General features: G+C 42.3%; 1 protein-coding gene across 4 annotated transcripts in view; it reads left to right on the plus strand.

Annotated features, from left to right (window-relative positions):
• Nucleotides 1–26,021, plus strand: part of muc3a (mucin 3A, cell surface associated) — a 75,042-nt gene that overhangs the window by 15,803 nt on the left and 33,218 nt on the right. For all 4 annotated transcript variants that reach the window (XM_036134498.1, XM_036134496.1, XM_036134497.1 and 1 more), the window contains 5 exons: nucleotides 1,107–1,225; nucleotides 1,322–1,378; nucleotides 20,784–20,958; nucleotides 21,663–21,824; nucleotides 22,150–22,241. In XM_036134498.1, coding sequence (XP_035990391.1) covers nucleotides 1,107–1,225; nucleotides 1,322–1,378; nucleotides 20,784–20,958; nucleotides 21,663–21,824; nucleotides 22,150–22,241 — 605 coding nt within the window. The remainder of the gene's footprint in view (nucleotides 1–1,106; nucleotides 1,226–1,321; nucleotides 1,379–20,783; nucleotides 20,959–21,662; nucleotides 21,825–22,149; nucleotides 22,242–26,021) is intronic.

The following is a 26,021-nucleotide window of genomic DNA, read 5'->3' on the forward strand; positions in this document are numbered from 1 at the left end:
TTGCTTCTCCAAGCAAGATAACTATTTTTAAAGTTCTAGAACAGCTGATATCAATAAATTCAATCAACCCTGAGTATCATCAGGGTATCACCAGTAAGGTCCAGATACACTTATTTAGGTCTTTTTGCAAAATTATCACATGCTTGAAACTTTATTGCTTCCCTAGTAAACATAAATAACATAAGCTGGCCCTTAAACAGGGCAGGATTAAGCAATGGCCAGAGTAGTTGTCTTAAAATTGGAAGGTTGTGGGTTTGATTCCAGCTTCATCCTGTCACATGTAGAGCCTTACCCCAAATTGCCTACAACTCTGCATATCAGTGTATGAATGTGTGGGCATTAGTGAGTGCAGTTGGGTGAATGTGGCTCGAGTGCAAAGTGCTTTGAGTGGTCAATATGACTGGAAAAGCACTATTCAGTGCATTTACCATTTTACCAATGAAAATAAGTGCACAGATGCTTAAAGGGAATAATTGTTTGAGGTAGATGGTGCTCATAAAAGAAAGGTTGGGTTTTATGTTAAGTACATAAACTGCTCCTAAATAATGAAAATAATTTAGGGAGGTGCAATTCCAAACTCAGTATTCTAAAACCTGAGTATATATTTGCTTCCCTATGTTTTCTCTCAACATAAACTGAGCAGTAAAACCTAAAATGAATACTCATTAATACACATTCCTGATTCCTGTCCACCTGCCGGTCTGTACTGGTATTATTTATTATTTAATAAATGATCTTCAACTTAATATGTGTCTCCTGGACTCTTGCCAGCATTATGGTTCACCTACAGCCCAAAAAGTGCTTCAATGTTCATTTAATTTGAAATATTCCCGAAATAATATCCAATAAAGTTTTTTTTTATATATCAAGCAGATCGCTGTAGCGATAGCAGTAATGCTCCACATGTGAAAGTAAATCTGTAGGGCTCCTTTTGGCAAGACATTCTTAGTGCTACACAGCCAGACATGTACAAAAAAAAACAAAAAACAATAACAATCCCGAAAAAGGGAAATATATGTAGTTATTAGCCTAACAGTTCTATTTGTTTTTCAGTTAAAGATTAATGTCCTAATTGTAACTAATTCAGAAAAATCTGTCTCCCTCAGTATCAACGTCACACATGATGTGGTTTTGGAAATTCCAAACAATTACTCTGTACAACTATATGGGAATAGTTTTGAAGCTGTCAAAAAAGTAATTAAAAGCCTGGAAAATTGTACATCAGGTAATATGGAAAAGTCTTCATAACTCAGGTAACTCCTCACTGATGCCATATTTTTCCTGTTGAAATCTAATAACTGTTTTCTGTCTCCTTTGATAGATTTTAACTATACCATCACGCATGCTACATTCGCTAAAACAGAGCTAGATAGGCAAGGTAAGTGTTATCGCTCTAAATCTGCCAAATATTTATTACTTAGTGTACAATCATACTATTGTATCATAACAGTGTGTGGCTGACTATTGTGTAGGGTAGGGTAGTGCACAGAAATAACTCAGAATTAAAGTATTTTGGTGAAAAATAAAGTCTAAAATGCGGAAGATTGCTTTTAACAAAACAAATGTGATTTGTAAAGACATTTAAATGTCAGCGAGAGTTACTAAAAACTGAAACCACATAGAGTGTTTTTATGACGCATGTTTTTGTGCTTTTTGACCATCTGCACAGTATTAATGAAGCCAGTAAGATTTCACTGCCAACAGAGTGGGCAATTGAACTGGGCAGGTAGTGGACATCCCACCTTTTGTGCAGATAACTGATTCCTATTATTAAAGATGGAGCCATATCTGAAAAAAGATGATAGCTGAAAAATGTTGACACGTAAAAAAAAAAAACAACATAATAAAGGTGATTAAATTCGAATCAGCAGTGTTTCCCTTAGGCGAGGCGGTGAGTTGGGGGGGGGGGGGGACGTCAAGTTTTGAGCGGACCGACTGGCAGAGCGGGGGGAGGGGGGGGGGGGGGGGGGGGGTTGGCGTATCCATGTGTTTTTTCCCTGCCATTCACTATATGCACGCGCAAAAGCAACAACAAAAAGGCACGTGTTAACGTCAAATAAACATGCAAGCGTATTGAGTTAGTTTTTTTTTTGTTTGTTTTTTTTGGAATGTTGGCGAGGCGGTAGCGTGAGTTTCTCGCCAAGATAGCGCTGCGAGAAACCCTGATCAGAAAACCTTAATAGTGTGTTTCTGCAGACCAGGAGACTCAGAACTGCACATTCAGACCTGTAGTTCTAGATCCCTTGTGAGGAAATAGATGGTGACATCACCATTGATTTTTTTTATGAGATGGAAGCTGTTAAAGCTATTAAAAACACTGATTTGAGATTTAGTGCACCCAATTCCACAAACAACTTGAAGCTTAGTTACATTAAACTACTAAATGGTAATACGTTCAGACCCGCAGCCCCTTCTCTTCCACGACAGCAGCATCTACGAGTCAATTCAATTCAATTTTATTTATATAGCGCCAATTCATGAAACATGTCATCTCGAGGCACTTTACAAAGTCAAAATCAGTCAGATTATACAGATTGGTCAAAAATGTCCTATATAAGGGAACCAGTTGATTGCTTCAAAGTCCCGACAAGCAGCATTCACTCCTGAAGAAGCGTAGAGCTACAGGAAGAGTCGTCTGCATTGTCCATGGCTTTGCAGCAATCCCTCATACTGAGCAAGCATGAAGCGACAGTGGAAAGAAAAACCACCCATTAGCGGGAAGGAAAAACCTCCAGCAGAACCGGGCTCAGTATGAACGGTCATCTGCCTCGACCGACTGGGGGTTACAGAAGACAGAGCAGAGACACAACAAGACAGACAAAAAAGCACAGAAGCACACATTAATCCAGTAATCGGTTCTACATTATATGGTAGTAGCGGGTGAGCCATCTTCTCTGGATGATGTCACAGTTTAACAGAACGTCAGACCAGGTGTGCCTACTATGAAGAAAAAGAGAGAGAGCAAAAAGTTAAAAGCTAAAATGACGACAGTCATTTCAATGTAATACAATGCAAAACTGGAGAACAGTAGACTGAAGAACAGTAGAAATCAGTAGAGTGAGAAAATTAGACCCTGATGTCCTCCAGCAGCCTAGGCCTATCACAGCACAACTATAGAGGTAGCTCAGGGTAACATGAGCCACTCTAACTATAAGCTTTGTCAAAAAGGAAAGTTTTAACATTAGTCTTAAAAATAGATAGGGTGTCTGCCTCACGGACCAAAACTGGGAGTTGGTTCTACAGGAGAGGAGCCTGATAGCTAAAGGATCTGCCTCCCATTCTACTTTTAGAGACTCTAGGAACCACCAGCAGACCTGCAGTCTGAGAGCGAAGTGCTCTGTTAAGAATATACGGGGTAATCAGAGCTCTGATATATTATGGAGCTTGATTATTAAGGGCTTTATAGTTAAAAGGATAATTTTAAATTCTATTCTTGATTTAACAGGAAGCCAATGAAGGGAAGCTAAAATTGGAGAAATATGATCCCTCTTGTTGATTTTCATCAGAACTCTTGCTGCAGCATTTTGGATCAGCTGAAGACTTTGAACTGCATTTTGTGGACTTCCTGATAATAAAGAATTACAATAGTCCAGCCTTGAAGTGACAAATGCATGGACTAGTTTTTCAGCACCACCCCTGGACAGAATGTTTCTAATTTTGGTGATATTCCTGAGGTGAAAAAAGGAAACTCTGGAAACCTGTTTAATATGGGATTTAAATGACATGTCTTGATCGAAAACAACACCAAGATTTTTAAATTTATTACCAGAGGCCAAGTTAATGCCATCCAGATTAATAGATTGATTAAGAACTTTATTTTTTGAAGACTCTGGCCCAAAGATTACAACTTCTGTCTTGTCAGAATTTAAATGCAGGAAATTTAAAGTCATCCAGCTTTTGATGTCATTAAGACATGACTGCAGTCGAAGTAACTGATTGGATTCATCAGGATTAATGGATAAATATAGCTGAGTGTCATCAGCATAACAGTGGAAATTAATTCCATGCTGTCTGATAATTTTGACAATTGAAAGCATATATATAGTAAAGAGAATTGGTCCAAGGACTGAACCCTGTGGTACTCCACAGGTGACCCTAGAGTTTGAGGAAGATTTAATATTAACATGAACAAACTGGAATCTGTCCGATAGACAAGATTTAAACCAGCCTAATGCTTTCCCCTTAATCCCTACAGTATGTTCAAGTCTTTGTAGGAGAATATTGTGATCAACTGTATCAAATGCAGCACTGAGATCTAACAGGACAAGTATAGACACAAGTCCATTATCTGAGGCCATGAGAATATCATTAGTGACCTTCACCAGAGCTGTTTCAGTGCTATGATGAGCTCTAAAGCCGGACTGAAACTCCTCAAGTAGGTCATTGCTTTGTAAATGTTCACAAAGTTGATTAGCAACTACTTTCTCAAGAATTTTAGATACGAAAAGAAGATTAGATATAGGTCTGTAATTTACTAACTCATCTTGATCAAGAAATGGTTTCTTAAGTAAAGGTTTAATAACAGCTACTTTAAAAGTCTGTGGTACATATTCATTTACCAAGGATAGATTAATCATGTCTAAAATAGGACTACTGATCAGAGGGAATACCTCCTTAAACAACTTGGTTGGGATTGGGTCTAACATACAGGTAGAAGGTCTAGATGAAGCTAAAATTTTAGATAGCTCAGAAAGCTCTACTGCTTTTAAACAGTTCAGACATTGTGCAGGTTCTAAAGATTCCGCCAATGCTGCCTCATTTACTGAGGACGAGGTAATCATGTTTGGGAGGATGCCAATTATTTTATTTTAATGGAATCAATTTTATATATGAAGAATCCCATAAAATCATTACTGCTAAGAGCTAAGGGAATGGATGGATCAACAGAGCTATGACTCTGTGTAAGTTTGGCAACTGTACTGAAGAGAAATCTAGGATTATTCTTATTCTCCTCAATTAATGATGAAAAATATGCTGCTCTAACTCTGCGAAGGGTCTTGTTATACAACAATAAACTGTCCCTCCAGATTAGGTAGGATTCCTCTTGGTGTGTAGAGCGCCATTTTCTCTCCAATTTCCTAACATTGTGCTTCAAGGAACGCAGCTCTGAATTAAACCAAGGAGCCAGCTTCCTGTGAATAATCACCTTCTTTTTCAAGGGAGCTACATTGTCTAATGCAGAACGCAATGACAAAGTCATACCGTTTACAAAGACATCTATTTGTGAATTGGAAGAAACAACATTGCTGCTATCTGCAGGGTATTTCTGCAATACTGACGATATTAAGAGGGGGACAGACTTTTTAAAGTTTGATGCAGCATTGTCCGATAAAGATCTAGTATAATGGAACCCTCTTTTGGGGGTGTAATGATTTGTGTAGAGACGAACCCAGAGTTCAACCAGACGCAGTCGTAATCCTTTTCTGGAGTTTATTGAAGGAATGAGTAAAACAGGCAAACAGACAGGTTCCAGGCTGCTGATGATCCCAACACCAAAAAGCTGGGCAGATTCACAAAAAACAAAGAACAGGTCAGACCAGAATGCAGGAGTGCTCTTACCAAAGAAGTGGCTGTGATGATAATGAAGTCCCGGCAACAAACAGAAAACAAAGAGGGGTTTAAATAGGCGGGCAGACACAGTAGCAGGGAGGGACTAATTAACCAAAACCAGGTGGAAATAATTAAGGGAGCAAACAGGACAAGTCTAAGGATAAAAATAAACCTAAGCAGAACAAACTAAAAACAGAAGAACAGGCTAAGACTAAAAGTGATAACAACAGGGTAACCCAAAACATTACACCAACAAAACGAGGATCCAGACAAGACAGAAATCAAAACAGCAAGATAATCAAAGACAAGAGAAAAACAAAAACCAGAACTATAATCGGAATATTACAGAGCCCCCCCCCTCAGGGGCGGATTCCAGACGCCTTCCTATATGTACGAAACAGAACAAAAAAGAAAAAATAAATAAATCAGCCCGGGCGGGAGGAGGGGGTTCTTGGACAGAGGGCCAGGGTCTGAAACAGAAAACAGTAAATAAAGTCCAAAACGAAAGTCCAAACAAAAAACAACCCAGACAGGGCGGACTAAAACTAACAAACATGTCCCAAACAAATTGGTCTCTAAACTCAAAAGTCTGGTGGACGTCCCGGAAGACCACCCCGGCGTGACAGACGTTCCGGCGGGCGTCCAGGAGGACGACCCCGGCGAGTCAGGATGTCCGGCGGGCGTCCAGGAGGCCGGTCCCGGCGAGACAGGTTCTCCAGCGGGCGTTCCCGGCGTGACAGGTTCTCCGGCGGGCGGCCCCGGCGTGACAGGTTCTCCGGCGGACGGTCCCGGTGTGACAGGTTCTCCGGCGGACGGCCCCGGCGTGACAGGTTCTCCGGTGGACGGCCCCGGCGTGACAGGTTCTCTGGCGGACGTCCCCGGCGTGACAGGTTCTCCGGCGGACGGCCCCGGCGTGACAGGTTCTCCGGCGGACGTTCAGGAGGCCGTTGGCGGATCAAGGCGACAGGAAGCCGCCGGTGGAGCTGGAACCTCGGAGGCCGGCAGCGGAGCAGGAACCTCGGAGGCCGGCGGCGCGGCAGGACCCTCAGAGATTGTCGGCGGGGCCTGAAGAGGGAGAAAACAGAACCTGGCGCCAGACTACGGGCTAAGGAAGGCGCCAGACTACAGGCTAGGGAAGCCGTCAGACTACGGGCTGAGGAGGGCGCCGGACTACGGGCTGAGGAGAGCGCCGGACTACGGGCTGAGGAGAGCGCCGGACTACGGGCTGAGGAGAGCGCCGGACTACAGGCTGAGGAGGGCGCCGGACTACAGGCTAGGGGGGGCGCCGGACTACAGGCTAAGGGAGGCGCCTGGTTAATGGCTACAGACGGCGGCGCCTGGTTAATGGCTACCGGTGCAATGGCTACAGGCTTCAGGAGGCCCCGGGCTACAGGCTTCAGGAGGCCCCGGGCTACAGGCTTCAGGAGGCCCCGTCAGGCCCTTCGCAACCAGCAGTCTTAGGACCAGCTGCTGGAGGGTCTCAGAAAGTGACATCCAATAAAGTCTTTCCCAAAGTTGGCAGTCCATGAGGGCAATAAGGGGTCTAGACTTGCACACGACTCCGAGAGGCTCAAAGTCTTCAGGAGACCACAGTTGCTGCATCCTCTTCGGAGGCTCAGGGTGCCCGAAGAACGAAGGATCCCCCTGGATTCCCACCTCACTGGTCAGCGACGGACCCCTCTGGGTTCCCACGTCACATGTCGGTGACGGACCCTCCTGGGTTCCCACGTCGCAGGTCGGCGACGGACCCCTCTGGGTTCCCACGTCGCATATCGGCGACGGACCCCTCTGGGTTCCCACGTCACATGTCGGCGACGGACCCCTCTGGGTTCCCACGTCGCAGGTCGGTGACGGACCCCTCTGGGTTCCCACGTCGCAGGTAGGCGTCGGCCAGACCCTCGGGAACAGACTCAGGAGCCGAGGCGTCGGCCAGACCCTCGGGGACAGACTCAGGAGCCGAGGCGTCGGCCAGACCCTCGGAGACAGACTCAGGAGCCGAGGCGTCTGCCGGACCCTCGGGAACAGAGTCGGGAGCCGAGGGGTCGGCCAGACCCTCGGGGACAGGCTTGGGGGCCGAGGCGTCGGCCAGACCCTCAGGGACAGGCTTGGGTCTGCTGTAGAACGCTTGGAGGGCTGACCTGTAATGCCCCTCCACCTCCTTTAACTTCTGCTCCAGTTCCTCGGAATATTGCAAGAATAGAGCCTCCCTGAGACGCTTAATGATGGGGGCAAACGTCCTTACTTTATTCTCCAGAGCCAGATATTCAGAGTCACGGTCACCAGCAGGGGGAGTTGTGGGCCTCTTGGCTCTAGGAGGCGAAGAAACCCTATCTGCTGGACCGGAAGTGGGCGGAGCCAGAGGTTCGGCAGTCGGGTGAGGCCGAACTGGCTCGTCGGGGGGCTGCCCACCTACACTGGATGGATGGCCGGCAGGCAAGCGCTTCCTTCTCCGGCGGCGAGTCGGCGGACCTTGCTGGAGGGTAGATGCCTCCTTACGGGAAGGAACCGTTGTAGCCGATGGCGGTCTCGGCGGCTCCTCGTAAGGAGAGGAAAGCTGCAACGGTTCCGGAAAAAGGTCCGGACGGATCTCCTGCACCACATCTGCGTGAACCTCAAGAAAAAAATCTGAGACTGGACGGGCACGCTCCGAGGAGGACAGATGGGAGGTTTGAGGTGAGTGAGCAGCGAGCACCGGCATGCTAGAAGGATTTCCGGGCTCGCGCAGCATAGCAGCACCAGAGCGGAGAAAGCGTCTTGGTGAACGGTTCATCTTACTGGCCGGGACTTACTGTAATGATTTGTGTAGAGATGAACCCAGAGTTCAACCAGACGCAGTCGTAATCCTTTTCTGGAGTTTATTGAAGGAATGAGTAAAACAGGCAAACAGACAGGTTCCAGGCTGCTGATGATCCCAACACCAAAAAGCTGGGCAGATTCACAAAAAACAAAGAACAGGTCAGACCAGAATGCAGGAGTGCTCTTACCAAAGAAGTGGGTGTGATGATAATGAAGTCCCGGCAACAAACAGAAAACAAAGAGGGGTTTAAATAGGCGGGCAGACACAGTAGCAGGGAGGGACTAATTAACCAAAACCAGGTGGAAATAATTAAGGGAGCAAACAGGACAAGTCTAAGGATAAAAATAAACCTAAGCAGAACAAACTAAAAACAGAAGAACAGGCTAAGACTAAAAGTGATAACAACAGGGTAAACCAAAACATTACACCAACAAAACGAGGATCCAGACAAGACAGAAATCAAAACAGCAAGATAATCAAAGACAAGAGAAAAACAAAAACCAGAACTATAATCGGAATATTACAGGGGGTGGAGAACTCAGTTAGATTAAACTCAAATATTATTAAAAAATGATCAGATAGGACAGGGTTGTGAGAGAACACTGTTAATTCTTCACAATCAATGCCATATGTCAGCACAAGGTCTAAGTATGGAGCCAAGAGTGCGTTGGTTTATGCACATTTTGAGCAAAACCAATTGAATCTAGGATAGTTTAAAGGCTACACTAAGGTTATCACATTCTGTGTCAACATGGATGTTAAAAATCACCCACTATAATAACCTTATCAGTATTTAACACCAAATCAGATAAGAAATCTGACAACTCATCCAAAAACTGAGTGTAAGGGCCTGGTGGACGATACAAAACAACAAACAGAAGAGGTTTTATTGCTTTGCAGTTTGGATGAGGGAAACTGAGGGTTAACTGTTCAAAAGAACTGTAGTTATTAATTGGCCTGGGACTAATTAATAAATCAGACTGAAAGATAGTTGCCACTCCTCCTCCTCTTCCCACAGATCTGGGAATGTGGAAATTTGAATAATTGGAGGGAGTTGACTCATTTATACTAACGTAGTCCTCTTGTAGCCAGGTTTCTGTGAGACAAAATAAATCAATCTGTTTATCAGAAATCAATTCATTAACTAACAAAGTCTTTGGAGGGAGAGACCTTATATTTAATAGACCACATTTAATTGTTTTATTTTTAGGTTCAAGGTGAACCGTATTGATTTTTATTAGGTTTTTATGATTTGTTCCTTTTAGATAAGTTTTTGATCTGTTAAGTTTTGGCCGTGGGAAAGACACCGTCTCAATAGGATAATGGGTGGGTAACAGTACAGAAGCTGCAGAGAGGTGTGTTAAACTACGGCTCTGCTTCCTGGTCTGGACCCTGGGTTGTCAGCATTTAGGAGAACTAACAAATCCGGCCAGATTTCTAGAAAGAAGAGCAGCACCATCCAAAGTAGGATGGATGCCGTCTCTCCAGATCAGACCAGGTTTTCCCCAGAAAGTTTGCCAGTTATCAATATAGCCCACCTCGTTTTCAGGACACCACCTAGACAACCAGCGGTTGAATGATGACATGCGGCTAAACATGTCATCACTGGTCAGATCAGACAGGGGACCAGAGAAAATTACGGAGTCCGACATTGCTTTAGCAAACTCACACACCGAAGCAACACCAACTTTAGTGACCTCCGATTGGCATGACCGGGTGTCTCCGCCAGCGTGAATTACAATCTTACTGAGGTTTCCACCTGGTTACGAACCAGGGATCTTTCGTGTGTGAGGAACGTGATAAGCGAAGCGCTGCAAAGGCTTATTGTATCTGTAGTGTTATTTATTAGGCCCGAGCAGCGAAGCGCTGCGAAGACCTATTGTATCTGTAGTGTTAATTATTAGGCCTGAGCAGCGAAGCGCTGCGAAGACCTATTGTATCTGTAGTGTTAATTAGGCCCGGGCAGCAAAGCGCTGCGAAGGCCTATTGTATCTGTACTGTTTCTTATTATTAATTTTATTCTGCCCCCCTAAAAAGGGGCCTTTTTGGAGAATTTACCAAACTTGGCGAATGCATGGTGGATCCTTATCCACCGCCCCACAGGAATCCATAACAAACTTTGGTGGGTGTGACCTAATGCCTCAACGGCGCCACCTAGAAATTTTCAAAGGACCCTTTGCTATTCACTTACTTCATTGTAGAGACATGAAATTTGGTACAGTTGCAGAGCTCAAGCAGACGCTTAGAATTTACAATTAATGTCATAGTGCAAGTATTACAGGAAGTTGGCCATTTTAGATTGAAGGTCTGATTTTGACCCCATTTTTTACGTTTAAAGCATTGGTATTTGATCAAACTCCTCCTAGGAATTTCGAGCGAGCGGCTTGAAACTGGGTCAGTCTGATCATAAGGCATGGCCAATTAAAAGTTATCAAGACGGTGAGTTTTTGAGCATGCTGAAGGGGCGCTAGCAGGGGTCAAAGTTCACCTATTTGCCACAAAAAATAAAACTGTAATATCTCCTACACAGAAACACACAGGGGGACCAAACCTTCTGTGATTTTTCATCATCGGGTGTCCTACAAAACCCAATGATCAAATGATGACATAATTTAGGCCACGCCCCCTGACAACAGGAAGTGTCATGTTTCGCTGTAAACGGTCGCTATGTAACCCCTCTGAGCTAATCAACATGAAACTGTGTCCAGAGACAGAAGACATGTTGGTGTGTTGTGGATTCCAGCTCCAAGTGGATTCGATGGAGCAGGGCGGCGTGGCAAAGTCACCTCAAATGCCACTGCCATACGTTTGGCTCTGAATTCCACAGTTTTTGGCCGAGCTGCTTAAAACTCACATGGATGCATCCTTATCCACCCCCCGACAGGAATCCATAACAAACTTTGGTGGGCGTGACCTAATTTCTCTATAGCGCCCCCTAGAATATTTTAAATGATCAGCCCCAAGCCATGCTTTAAGCTATTCAATTCAATTCAATTCAATTTTATTTATATACCACCAATTCATGAAACATGTCATCTCAAGGCACTTTACAACGTCAAAATTAATCAGAATATACACATTGGATCAGATTATACAGATTGGTCAAAAAATTCCTATATAAGGGAACCAGTTGATTGCATCAAAGTCTTCACAAGCAGCATTCTCTCCTGAATAAGTGTAGAGCCACAGGGAGAATCGTCTGCATTGTCCATGGCTTTGCAGCAATCCCTCATACTGAGCAAGCATGAAACGATAGTGGGAAGAAAAACTCCCCATTAACGGGAAGGAAAACTTACAGCAGAACGGGGCTCAGTATGAACCTCATCTGCCTCGACAGTCTAGGGGTTAGAGAAGACATAGTAGAGACACAACAAGACAGACAAAAAAGCACAGAAGCACACATTGATCCAGTAATCTGTTCTACATTAGATGGTAGTAGCGGGTGATCTGTCTTCCCTGGATAATGCCACAGCTAAGAGAATGCCAGACCAGGTGTACCTACTATGAAGAAATAGAGAGATAACAAAAAGTTAAAAGCTGTAATGACAACAGTGATGCAAAACTGGAGAACAGTAGACTGAAGAACAGTCGAACTCAGCAGAGTGAGAAATATAGGCCCTGATTTCCTCCAGTAGCCTAAGCCTATAGCAGCATAACTATAGAGCTAGCTCACGGTAACATGAGCCACTCTAACTATAAGCTTTGTCAAAAAGGAAAGTCCCAAGAGCCAGCTTCTAGTGGAGGAATTGAAGTATCTTGGGGTCTTCTTCAGCAATGAGGGGAGGATGGAGCGGGAGATCGACAGGCGGATTGGTGCGGCGTCTGCTGTGAAGCGGGCGCTGTACCGGTCCGTTGTGGTGAAGAGAGAGCTGAGCCAAAAGGCAAAGCTCTCGATTTACCGGTTGATCTACGTTCCTACCCTCATCTATGGTCATGAGCTTTGGGTCGTGACCGAAAGAACGGGATCCCGAATAGAAGCGGCCAAAATGAGTTTTCTCCATAGTGAGAGTGTCTGAGCTCTCCCTTAGAGATAAGGTGAGGAGCTCAGTCATCCGGTGAGGACTCAGAGCAGAGCCGCTGCTCCTTCACGTCGAGAGGAGCCAGTTGCGGTGGCTCGGGCATTTGGTCAGGATGCCTCCCGGAAACCTCCCTGGTGAGGTGTTCTGGGCACGTCCCACTGGGAGGAGGCCCAGGGGAAGACCCAAGACACGCTGGAGAGACTATAGGCCCGTTTACACTACACCTAAAAACCGAGCCATGCCGAGACCAGTCCAAGCTTGAATCAGTTAACCGGGATAAAAACAGCCGTTTACACACAAGAGTTATCTCGGTTCCTTGGTTGCTCCTCGCCTCCTAGTGGCGATCTGCGGTACTACCGCTCTCTGGAATTGAAGGCGGGACCGAGCAAATCAAAATGGCGGCACCCGTAACATTCAGGATGTTATGGTTAGACATAGAGTCGGCTTTTTGGACGTGGATAAGACAAACGAACGTCTAATAAGGATTTATAGACGCAGGAAACAACAACAGACACTGAGGTTCATCACACTGCTGAGCAGAATATTCTCCGTGTGGCAACGGTAAGGAAGCTAGTATTAATATGAATGTCTGAAATTTGTCTGAATGGAGTGTGAATCGGGACGTGCAGCCAGACACGCCGGAAAACCCGCGGACAGTCAGCTTACTGTAAGGGGATGACGCTGTCTGCTCATGCGCTTTTTGTTATCAGGTAACCGGGATAAAAAAAAACAGTCCGAGACATATTAGAGAACTGGTCCACAGTTAGCGCGGTCCGGTTATGTTTAGCGCGGTCCGGTTCAGTCTGCTGACCGTTTACACACAAGAGTTATCTCAGTTACCGAGCTCGGACTGGTCTCGGCTCGGTTAAAAAAGTGTAGTGTAAACGGGCCTTATGTTTCTCGGCTGGCCTGGGAATGCCTTGGGATTCCCCTGGAGGAGCTGGTCCAAGTTGCTGGGGAGAGGGACGTCTGGGCCTCCCTACTGAAGCTGCTACCCCCGCGACCCGACCCCGGATAAGCGGAAGGCGATGGATGGATGGATGGAAAAAGGAAAGTTTTAAGATTAGTCTTAAAAGTATACAGGGTGTCTGCCTCATGGAACAAAACTGGAAGTTGGTTCTACTGGAGAAAAGCCTGATAGCTAAAGGATCTGCCTCCCATTCTGCTTTTAGAGACTTTAGGAACCACCAGAAGACCTGCAGTCTGAGAGTGAAGTGCTCTGTTAGGAATTACGAAAGTTGGTACACAACATACGCATGTGGAATATTGCTAAAGTGTTACTTTTACATTATTACTTTTGGGTGTGTATCCACCAATTTAGATGTCAAACTTTCATAAAAGCTGTCTTAATGCAAGAAATGAAACCCTTAAACACATGAAATAACAATTAACTTTAAATAACTAAAAAGGTTTTGTTAACTTTTCGCATGAAGCTGGATTAACAGCTAGTAAGATACCTTTAAATAAATTGGTATACTAATGTTTAAACCAGGGATGTCAAACGTACGGCCCGCGGGCCGAATCTGGCCCGCCGAATGCTTTAGTCCGGTCCGGTGGCCAAATGCATTATCATTATTCAACGGCTGTATCTCCTCGCTGCATCGACCGATCTGCACCAGATTTTTTGTGAGTCGTGGGGAGCGCTGCCGAAAGCGTTCGTGTAAATCACCCGGCAGACGGGCGGGGAAAATGCATGACAGCTTCTGCGGTGGCTGCCGGACGGCGGTGCGAGAACCCACGCGGTGGCCAATAGGCCAGAGCAGCACTTGGCTGCGAGGGCCGATAGACGCCGCTTAAGGCTTTAATTCTAAATTATTTTCTTAATATTTTTCACACCCAACTCTGGTACAAAAATTCACACTACACAATACAAACCCATTAGAGAAATATATGAAGTTTTCGTCTGTGTTATCCATTTTTCAGTTTTGTTGTCTGGTTTTGAGACAAAGACTGTCAAATACTGAGACAGCTTTAACTGTTTGATTACAGTCCATCACTCCACAGTAGACACATTTGCAGTGAGAGACAGAAAACGTATCTATCACAAAGATGAAAATAGAAACTTTTCCTTAGCATGTAAATACCTAGCCAACACTTAAAGATTCTGGAGAACATGTAATTCTATTTTATACTGACATTCGCAACATTACCTACAATATTACAGCAAAACTCCTTCACTTCACTAAACATGTAAAGACTGGACAGTTAAATGCCTTTGAAAAAAGAGAGAGCCAGTTAGTTTTTCTAAAATAAATTCTCAAAACATAGGTAACAGAGCAGTGGCGGCTGGTGAAAAAAAATCTTGGTGGGGCTGGCCAATAGTTTTCCCTGCCTAACCCAGTACATGCATATAAATTAAAAGTTGGAAAATTACTACGATTCCACAATAAGCATTTAATTAATAAAAAAAAAAACATTGTTCACAAAGGATTATTTTGGTGTTTTTGTCTTATTAATCATTTTCACATACAAATGCCAGAGGGTTTGCATACATTGTACATGTACGTATATTATTACGAAATGAACGTTTATGTCTTGACTTAAATATACATCCTAATTTTTTATTTATATAATGATTTAAGTAGAACAATGACTAGTGCAAAATTAAGTTGTATTTACCGTAGATGAAGTGTAGACTGCAAATTCTGTCGTGATATGATGGCTCCCACAGTCGATTGGGATTGTCTGCCTGCATCCTTTTCATTGAAATTATCAATTTCTTTCTTCTTTCTTCGTCCTTTGGTAAATGAAAGAAACGTACATCTGACAATTTGGAATGCCTTTGAGTGCAACCGGTAGTCGTAGGCATTGTTTAGATTCCAAAAATAAACTAAAAGTACGCTCTAATTCACCCGTTTTGTCACGGTGGTAAGCGAAAACAGTACTGTTTTTGCCTACCCGCGGGACCCGGATGTAGCGCGGATGTAGCTCGTGACGTCACGCGTGAACTGGTCTAGTCACCTATCACTGTGTAGCAATGGCAAACACTCCATTCATTTTGGCGATGCTGATTGGCCAAATATTTATAAATTTTCCCTAGCAACAGTATACGATTGGTTATTTTGCTACACTTGTGGGGCTCCTTGAGTGACAGCCCCACAAGTGTAGAAGAAGAGAAATGATACGTTCAGTTGGTGGAAATGCACTGTTAAATGAGAGTCAATTGGTAGAGTCAATTAGTAGAAGTGTTTTAATAATTCTTATTACACGTAGCCACGTTCTATTAAGTAAAAACTGACATTAATAATACTTTTAAAATCTATATATATTTTGACTTTTCCCCTCGACATCTAGCGAGGGCAGCGCCCGAGCGCCCCCTATGGGCCAGCCGCCACTGTAACATAGATATATCAATGTAAATATCTTAAAACATGCATAATAACAAAAGAACAATGCATAATTCATTATGTAATGAAAATGCAAAATTCACACAGTTACAATATAACTGCAAATGTGTTTATGCAATGTCTATTTTTCAAAAGTTTAAAGTTTCATATTATCATGAAAACTGGATCAAAGCATATGTGTTACAAACATTTAACGTTAAAGTTTTTTTGTTGTGCCTTGGCTTATTAAACTAAATGCATTAAAGGTATACTATGCAACCGGGGTTGATTTTCCAGCGAGGCTCCCCCCAGAGGGCGAAAGTAAAAGTGCACTGTCGTAAATATGCTCAGCTGTTCTCCTGGTTTGTCCGTCAAGCCAGGCGCGGTGAAAGTATGAACACAGTGAAAGTATGAACACAGAGAGAGAGAAACCATTCCAATGCAGTGTTTCCCCTAGGAATTTGGGACAACCGGCGGAGCGGGGGGAGACAAGCTTTGCGCTGCTGTGCGGAGCGGGGGGGGGGAAGACAAAGTTTGCACCGCTGACCGGCTGAGCGGAGCGGGGGGCTGAGCAGAGCGGAGCGGAGCGGGGGGGGGGGAGAGACAAACTTTGCACCGGTGACCGGCGGAGCGGAGCGGCGCACATATCGAGTTAGTTTTATTTTTTTATTATTATTTTTTTTGAATGTCAGCGAGGCGGTAGCGTGAGGTAAAACCCTACAATGTTACTTACAATCGCATCAGCAGAAACGCGAGGTCCGCGTCAACCTTGCAGCCTTCTATGTTCACCCGTGTACGACTCCTCTCTCTGTCCAGAGCCCTTTTCCTCTTTCTTGCCTGCTCCAACGTGGGCTTTCGCTGTTTTCTCGCTGGTTCCGCCATGATAACTGCATAAATATCGCCACTGCGCTACCAACGAGCATGCCTTTCACTGCGGGCGTGTAGCAGTTCTCGCCGTAAAGCAAGACCGACTCTCACGATGCACACGAGACTACTGAGCCTGTGACTGCGGGCCGACTGCTCCTGCATTGCAAGTGCGGTATTTCCCCCACAGACCACCAGGGCGGCCGAGAAAACCTTAGTTCAACCTGAAATGACTCATTTAATCATCCAAAACGGTATGGAACATATTAATTAACTGAAAAATGTTGCATAGTATGCCTTTAAGTCAAACCATTAGCTTATCCAAGTTATGCTACCTGTACCATAGAAAAGGTAAGATTATCTTCAATCGAAAATCAACGTGTTAAAATCATCACGGCAAAATGCTATATAATTCTTGTTTACGTTTAATACTCACTATCTGATTCCCAAACATGTTGATTCATAAGGCGATAGATGGCACTATCGCAGAAGAGAAGTGGTCTAGAACTGCAGGTCAGAACGTTCAAGTCTGAAACTGGGTTTCTGGGTCTGCAGACAAATCCTTCTCGAAAATCTTGTGACTCCTTGCCAAACAAAGCTATGTGAAATAACTGAAGCCTTTTTTACAGTTTGAATAATAAATAGCATAAATAGCAAATGGTGTAGAATTACTTTTTTGACAGAATGTAGACGTAACTGACACCTCTGAATGTCTGTTAAGATTTGTCTGAACTGTTAGTCTGCCCTCCCAAAGTAATCATTAATAAAGCTGATCATCTTCTCCGTTGTGCATATTCTTCATAAAGCTCCTTCTTTCTTGTTGTGGAGTCCCTCCTCATCTACTCATAGTTTAGGTCGTTAAGTCTAATTTGTGAATTTTTAATTCAGGTTGTGTTTCATTAATTTACTGAATGGAATGAAATGCTAAATTGATTGATAATACAATTCTAGTCATATTGACTGCTCAAAGCGTTATACACTGAAGCCACATTCACCCAATCACACACACATACATACGCCGATTGGCAGACAATTTGGGGTTAAGTGCCTTGCCCAGGGGTATATTGACATGTGACAAAGGGAAGCTACAATAAAATCTACAGCCTTCAAATTGCAAGGTAACTTTTCTACCTACTGAGCTACAGTTTATGTGATCACTTCAAATCTGGGCCAAAGTATCAGCCCAGATTTGGTTAATTTGACAAAAAACAGACACAGAAAACATCCTAATGGCAATTCCCAGCCCCTTGAAAGCACCGGCTTTGTGATTAACCCCCTCCTCTGAACCATTTGGTTAAAGACCCTCCCAAGTTGTGAGAACCTTCTTTAAAACACACCAATCAGTTATACGTTTTGTGCCATTAAGTTAGTTTAATGAACTCTCTGTCTAATAAGTATTGTAGCGATCAGTCGCTAGATGGTTATTCTAAAGTTATATCGGACATTCTGTGCTAATTAAAAAAAGAAACTCTTTAGGCACAATTTGGTTGTAATGAGTGCAATGGACAACACAGACATTAATATCCCATTGGTGTATAAAACCCTTATGGAAATAAAGTTTGTTATAGCCATAAATCACACTCAAACATATCAGCAAAGCTTGGTTTCCAGAATGCTAGCAGAAGCTAGCCTATAAACTCTAGGACAGGGATTCCCAAAGTGTGCTGCGCGAGATGAAAAATGTAATGGCGCTCTGACTATTTTTTCCCCCACACCATAAAGACGTGTAAATAAACATTTCCTTTGTAAAGATTAAAATCAAAAACTGTACATTTAATCAATAAATAAAAATGTATTGTAATTAATCATATTACACTGTATTGCTAAGTGCTAACTTGCACACTTACTGTTTCTTTAAGTTAGGTTGCTTTGGGGTTATACCGGAAGAAATGTGTGGCTTCTGGGGAGGAGTGATGGTTTGGTGGACTGGCGGGGCAAAAGCTGTCCCGTCCTGTTCGTCCTAAAATAAAGTGTTAGCAGCAAAATCTCTGTCTGGTGCTTGGGTGTCATAACGGAACGTTACAGTATTCACATGAAAAAGTATTTATTTAGAACAAATCTTCTTCTACGCTTAGTTTTAGGATGAAAGATACGCATTGTGCTTCATTTGCGCACCTAGCTTGTAGCCTCTACTTCATTCATTCTGGCAAATATGCTCAATTGGCTGAAACCAGGGAAACTGTCAGCCCAGATTTGGTTAATTTGACAAAAAACAGACAGTTTCCCTGGTTTCAGCCAATTGAGCATATTTGCCAGAATGAATGAAGTATAGGCTACAAGCTAGGTGCGCAAATGAAGCACAATTCGTATATTTCATCTTAAAATTAAGCATAGAAGAAGATTTGTTCTAACTCTTCCAAACCTGTCTGTGACTCTGTGTTGGTTATCTGAGCAGCTTGAAGGGGAAAACAACCATCGTTTGGGAAACCAGGCCTGGGCAAGCTGAACTCGGTTCCAGGGATGGGGTGCGTTCTGTTTGGAATCAGGGACCGCCGCTAAGCCTTCCTGGTGTAGTTGCTTTTTGTGAGGGCCTGTGCAGGTTGCAGCAGGTGCAGATCAGCTTTCCTCTTAGCTTGGCCTGGCCGCAGGAGAGGAGACCGCCCCTACTGCTGTTTGTTTATAAGAATAAGAGTGGTAACAGGTTGAACCAGTGCTCCTAAAACCTAAAAAAAGAAGAAAAGTTGGTTGCACTTTATTTTTGATAGAAATTTTTTGTTTTTATGCTGGAAAACAAAAGTGCTGACTACACACGGTAGAAGGGAGTTTTCACCCTGCAGCAATCCCAGAGAGACCGAGCAGTATTAAAATTTGCTCATAATATTGATGAACTGACTGCATAGATTAAGTTTGCAGGTGTACTTTCTCACCTAAAAACATTGTATAATTACTTTGGTGATAAATTAAGGTTATAAAATTGATAGGTTTGTAAACTAGTCAAGTCCTTACTTTTTTTTACTCCCCCCCTTGTGGCAGAAAGTTTTTCTTGCTGCGTGCAGGAAAAGCAGAGAAAAGCACTGGGTTGCTTGTGGGACCAAAGCCCCAAAAAAGTGAGGCCTTGGGACAGTGAAATTAGCCAGGTAAATTGGTATGGAAACGCTACCTGGGATTTGAAAAGCCCCAGGCTTTTGAGTTGCAATGAACAAGGGACTATTTATAAAACATTGTGTAGGCTCATGAAATTGTAACATCTGACAGGAACCATGATACAGTGTGGCTGCAATTCACCACTTTATCATCTGCATTATCTCTAATACAAGCCTTATACATGGGTGAGACTGCGTGAGGGAACATACATTCGTTTTGTTTTATAAATTACTTTTGAGCGGAAAGCAGCATATGCAAGATTAATCCCCGGTTAGTGCATACTCAATCTTTATTAATAAGACCCTTACAACATGAGAGAACAAGCATACAGATAAACAAGACTAACTTCATAAATTTAAAACTGTGTGCTACCAATTAACCGTCTCATTAACAACAGAGCTGTGTGAGAGGGAGTCTGGAGTGAGACATTCTGCAAGAACATAATAAAGCAACAATAAAAAATGTTTCTCCCTACAGAACATTAATCAGCCTCCTATTATTACAATCACACTTTGATCCACATTTGTACAAGATTTTGCTATACATGGTCATCATCCCTTTTTATATGATGCTCGTATTGGCAAATAACTCTGCTGCAACTTTTAAACACCATCTAGGTTTCTTTAACTTGTTTTAAAATCACCCAAACTTTAAAGGTGAACACTCCATAACGCACTGTTAATTACACTAGTGTAATCAGTATTTTGACTGCTATTTCCTAAGTAGCTGAAAATATAATTAATTTTTTTTCCATAAAGAAATTAACATGTCATAGAGAAGTTATACTGCATTTATTACCACTGTTGTATCATAGTAAGGTCTTTGTCTTGGTTCCTGGCTTGGGTCTTTATGCGTGTACATTGTAAATTCTGATCATGCCTATGTGAGTCCTGTCTGCATAATGCGGCTTACTGCCAAATATTCATAGATGTTCAGGTAATTTTCCATCTCCAATTTGCTCCTATGTGTATATATAGGTGTTTTCTGGCTTATCTGTGCCTTGCCCTGTCATAGCAAGCTGTCTAGGGTGTACCCTGCCTCTCACCCTTGTATCAATGGAGATACTCCCATGGGCAGTGATTGGAGTTGGATAGATAATGGTTTCATGATCTTACTAAAAATTGTATCTCTTTGTTTCTCTAGCTGTATGTGAAAAAACACTGGAGAACACGGACTTTGCTGAATACTACACTTTTTATGATGATGGTGATGGAAGAATCATTTGTATTAACAGATGTGACAAAAGGCATAACGACAATAAAATATGCAAAAATGGGGGTAACTGTACACTCTACAGAGATCTGGGAGAGGTCTGCAAGTATGTATATGAACAATTTTGTTATTGATTTTAGGTTGCAAACAATATCAGCTTCATTTTTGTACTTTTTAGTATTAGCTTCCACTTTTCCAACAGTAGTGTATCTGTAGTTAGAGAGATTAAGATTTCCAATTCACAAAAAAGCTGTAGCTTGTTGAGTACAGAACACTTTGACTTCTCTTTCTGATTAACAAAACATAAAATATATTTCCAGGTAATAAAAGAGCTGCTATATAGTGCATGAAACACTCATTATGTCCTTCATGACCTAAAGGGCACAATAGATAAGCAGTCCTGTAGGGACTGAGCCAGTGCTCAGTACAGTTGAATTATTTCTGTGTTACCTCATGATACATGTTGCCTCATGATACATGTTGCCTCAGAGCATTTTAGAAAGAAGAGAGGTTTATTTCCAAGTTTGTTTGAACACCTTCCTCTATTACAGTTCAGCTCTTTACAGCTCTTACATTGGTACATGTAAAAGTTTCTGTCAGTCTAAACATTTTTAGCTAAAATAATTTAGAAATTATACTGAAAGGCCATTTCAACTAAAGGAGTAAAATAACATTTGGTGTAGAGGTTTTAACAATATTTTGTTTTCACCAATTTTGTTCATTTTTTTTAATTTTTTCAGTGTTTAACTTATTTTTTTCTATTGATACTTCATCAGACTCCTTATTTATCTAAATGTTTTATTTGCTTAGGTGTCATAATGTGGATTCCATCTGGTACTTGGGCAGTGACTGTGACATGCCTATACACAAGACTCCTTTTTATGCAGGGTTAAGTGTGACCCTTGCTGCCATGTTGATTCTAGTGGGAGCCCTGGCTGCATATGCTGTTATCAACAAACGCAAACAAAAAAAGTAAGCTATGAGCGATATTGTTCTTTATTTAGTTTTTGGTTTGTTTATTTAAGACATAACAACACTAACAACAGAGGAAGAGGATTATTGACCACGAAGTTTGCAAAAACCTTTATAATTCCTTGCAACAACAGTACACTAAATATTTAAAAATAAACATCAAGCATTATTGTCATGAGTGCTACTTACTGAAATAACAATTCACAGAATGAAACATATATTGTTCACTTTATTGTAGTGGCGTGCACTGTACATTTTGGAAATTATGCCTTGAGAAAAAATTTTTGGGAAGAGTTTCCTAATGGCTAATTCAACTCTTTTCCAGAAAAAAAGACATCAAACAAAAACTGGTGAATGAGTGGCTGGATGATGACTATCAATGGACCAGATCTACAAGCCCAGTCACACATGGAGCTAGTAAGTTTCTACTTGTAAAAACATATGGTGTGTAAGCCGGTAACAGGTCCAAGATATGGAAATCAGAATATGCTTCTTTTTTTTTAAGTTGTCAGCTGTTTATATTTGAGCCAAAATAAACAGGAAAACTAAGGCAAAAAATTACTATTTACATTGAAAATACCCTAAAAATAATTTGCAATTACAGAACCATCATTACAAAAACAAAAGAGAAAAGTCGTAGAGATGCATCCATCCATCCATCCATTTTCTGATCCGCTTTATCCCTCATGGGGTCGCGGGGTGCTGGTGCCTATCTCCAGCTGGGCGAGAGGCGGGGTACACCCTGGACAGGTCGCCAGTCTGTCACAGGGCAAGAGTACATGCAATGAAATTTAAATTTTTAAAGAATTAATATGTTAATATGAGTAAGATATACTGTGAGTAAAAGTACACCTTCACTCAGCACTTCAACCTTGCCTTGTTTATAATAATAATAATAATAATAATAATAATAATAATAATAATAATAAACTTTATTTATATAGCACCTTCCAACAATGCCTTGCATTGACCAAAGTGCTTTACAAAATAAAAGGAGAACAAAACAACTGCTAATTAAAATACAACCACAATAAAAAGATAAAGGAATATAAAAGTACTAAAAGTACTAAAGAGTCTTAAGTTTCACTTTAACAACACCAGGTCAAAGATGGCATGCAGATGAAAGGGAAGACTAATCCAGGCAGTTGAGCCAGCAACAGAAAAGGATCAGTCGTCCATTTCTTGCACCTAGGGCGAGGCACCTCCAGCAGATATTTGTCGGCAGACCATAGAGTTCTGCTGGGTTTGTGTATTTTCAAAAGTTCAGTGCAGTGCGGAGATAAAACGACAGGAGTAATATGTTCATATTTAAGTGCATTAGTGAGTAAGTGAGGGGTGGAGTTCTGTACAAGCTGTAAGTGAGAGGTGGAAGACTGATTAATGTTGATAAAGTTTTACAATAAGCAAGTCTAGAACTTACAAAGGCATATACGGCCTTCTCAAGGTCCACAAAAGCAATGGAAAGTCATGGAAACCAAGGGAAGCAGACGGAGGTTTCGTACCAGTTAGGGTCTCCTATGCCATATTTTTACACTTAATACAAAACCAGGCTGAAAAAAGCAATTCCATACCCTAAGGTATTTGAAATACATTTGTTATGTTTAAAATCCTCAAAGAGGAAGCAATTCATTTCAATTTAATCAGAGTCTAGCTTGTCTATTTCTTGTACACCATGTCTCAGGGTGAAAGAAATATATATATATATATATATATATATATATATATATATATATATATATATATATATATATATATATATAGTTGTTTTAACAATTTCATATTACTTGGTAATTATGTAAGATACATTACTCATGCAACTATCACAAACTTGTGTAGAAATTGCTATAAAGGTTTATAAACCCTTTAATATAGATTGGGAACTTTAGTTAGATATTTCTTTCACCCTGAGAGAGAAATATCTTCTCAGGGTATATATATATATATATATACATACATACATACATACATACATACATATATATATATATATACATACATACATACATATATATATATATATATATATATATATATATATATATATATATATATATATATATATATATATACACATACATACATATATATATATATATATATATATATATATATATATATATATATATATATAAATATAAATAATATGTATGTATACTGTATGTATAGGCTATATACACAGACACCGATATATATATTGGAAGAAAGAGAGAGAGATTTATGTGTGTATAATTTGTGTGTATATTAGATTAATATGTAACTGCAAAATATGTAAGTGCGTGTACATTTTTCATCCAGTTTGACTTCAGTTTAAATAGTTTTGGTACTGAATAAATATGTGTAATCTGTCTGAACGGTCACGATCACTGTGAACATATGATTAAAATGAGATCTGAGCTGTCTCCTATTCATTTTGACAGCAGCTGTCTGATCTGTGGTCTGACCCAAGATGGCCGCCCTGTATGCACGTCGGCCTAGCGGCCGGCAGCGTACAATGGGGCGTCTACATATATGATGTCTATGTTCTTCTTCTTCTTCTTGTTCTTCTTCTTCGTGAGAGGAGTGTGAATGAAGGAGAGGGGAGAGAGCGTGAGAGTGAAAGTGCCTTTTTTTCATATCTTTTGGCTTTTTTTCACTGTTTCACTGGGTGTGCTTTTCATATTATTGGTTTATTTGTTTTTTGGGATTACTTGATTTGAGTGTTCACAGGTTTTGTTTGGGGCGTGGCCGTCAGGCCTGCCTGGGTGGCTAGCAGCTGCTAGCACCATGGTGGTGGGTGTGGGAGGTTTCTCCACGCTGACACGGAGAAATGGCATCAAGGTGGGTGCTGGCTCTCCGTGCAGCGTGGAGGAAGTTTGTTTAGCGGTGGGGGAGGTGATTGGACATAGGTCAATCAAGTCTGCAGCCCGCATGAATGGGGCTGTGGTTTTGTTTGTAGAGAAGGTGGAGCAGGCTCAACAGTTGGTTGAGGCCGGGATTTCTGTTGGTGGGTTATTTTTTCAAGTGTCTCCACTCACGTTGCCAGCAACCAAAATCATGCTGTCCAATGTGCCACCTTTTATCACGGATGAGTTTCTGGTTAGAGAGTTGTCCAGACATGGGAAGGTGGTGTCCCCGGTGAAAAAAATGCTTTCTGGATGTAAGTCACCACTGTTAAAGCATGTTGTCTCCCACAGGAGGCAACTTTACATGATCCTCAATAAGAGAAATGAGGAATTTAATGTAAGGTTCAATGTAAAAATCGATGATTTTGAATATGCCTTGTTTGCCACCTCATCAAATTTAAAATGTTTTGGATGTGGACAAGAGGGGCATATTATTAGAATGTGCCCAAACAAGGCTGGGCCAGCCCCGCCTCAGCCAGCGGAGCAAGGCCCTGCTGATGTTCAGCCAGAAACTGGGAGCGAGATGGCGGGAACGCCAGCCGCTGATGGAGAAGAACCTGCTGCGGTGGCAGGAGATTCTGCCACTGCTGAAGGTGTCACAGAGGGCTGTCCCCCCAATGCTGGAAAAGTGTTGGGTGTTGTTGGAGGGAAGATGTTGACTGAGGGGTGTGTGAAGACCAATGAGGGTTATATGGTGTGTGGTATTGGGGAAGATCTGTCCACGGTTAGTGGTGGGGTGGAGGAGGAGGAAGGTGAGCAGGGAGGAAAGGTGGGCAATCAAGAGCAGTTGGCATGTGGAGATCCGGACAAGGAACAGGAGGCACAAGAGGAGGATGGAGGGGCGAAGGCTGAGAATGGAGAGGTTTCATTGGGAGCTGAGGCAGAGGTAAGGGTGGAGGAGGAGGAGGAGGTGATGGAGCAGGAAGCTTCAGCCATAATGAAGAGGAGGAGCAAAAGAAAAAATGTTGTGGCTGTTGAGCAGGCTAGTAAACAGACCGGCAAGATGGCTGCTGAAAGAAAAGAACAGTTGGAAAGCAGTGACAGCGAGGACGAGTTTTCCGATTCCAGTGAGATATCACTTTCACAGGTTAGCAGTAATGAGTCCCGATATCCTGTTGAGTCCTTTTTGTCTTTCATTCAGCAAACTAAAGGGCTGAGGGGACTCAAGGTGGAAACATATTTTCCAAACTTGAGACTCTTTTATTCCTCAGCCAGATATTACGTCAGGAAAAAGGAGGAATCAGGCTTCACTGATCAAGAGATTTTCAGACTGAAAAAGATAATGGTTAAAGTGAGAAAGCAACTTTAACATAAT

The sequence above is a fragment of the Fundulus heteroclitus genome, unplaced genomic scaffold (assembly GCF_011125445.2).
Source record: "Fundulus heteroclitus isolate FHET01 unplaced genomic scaffold, MU-UCD_Fhet_4.1 scaffold_84, whole genome shotgun sequence".
Lineage (NCBI taxonomy): Eukaryota > Metazoa > Chordata > Actinopteri > Cyprinodontiformes > Fundulidae > Fundulus > Fundulus heteroclitus.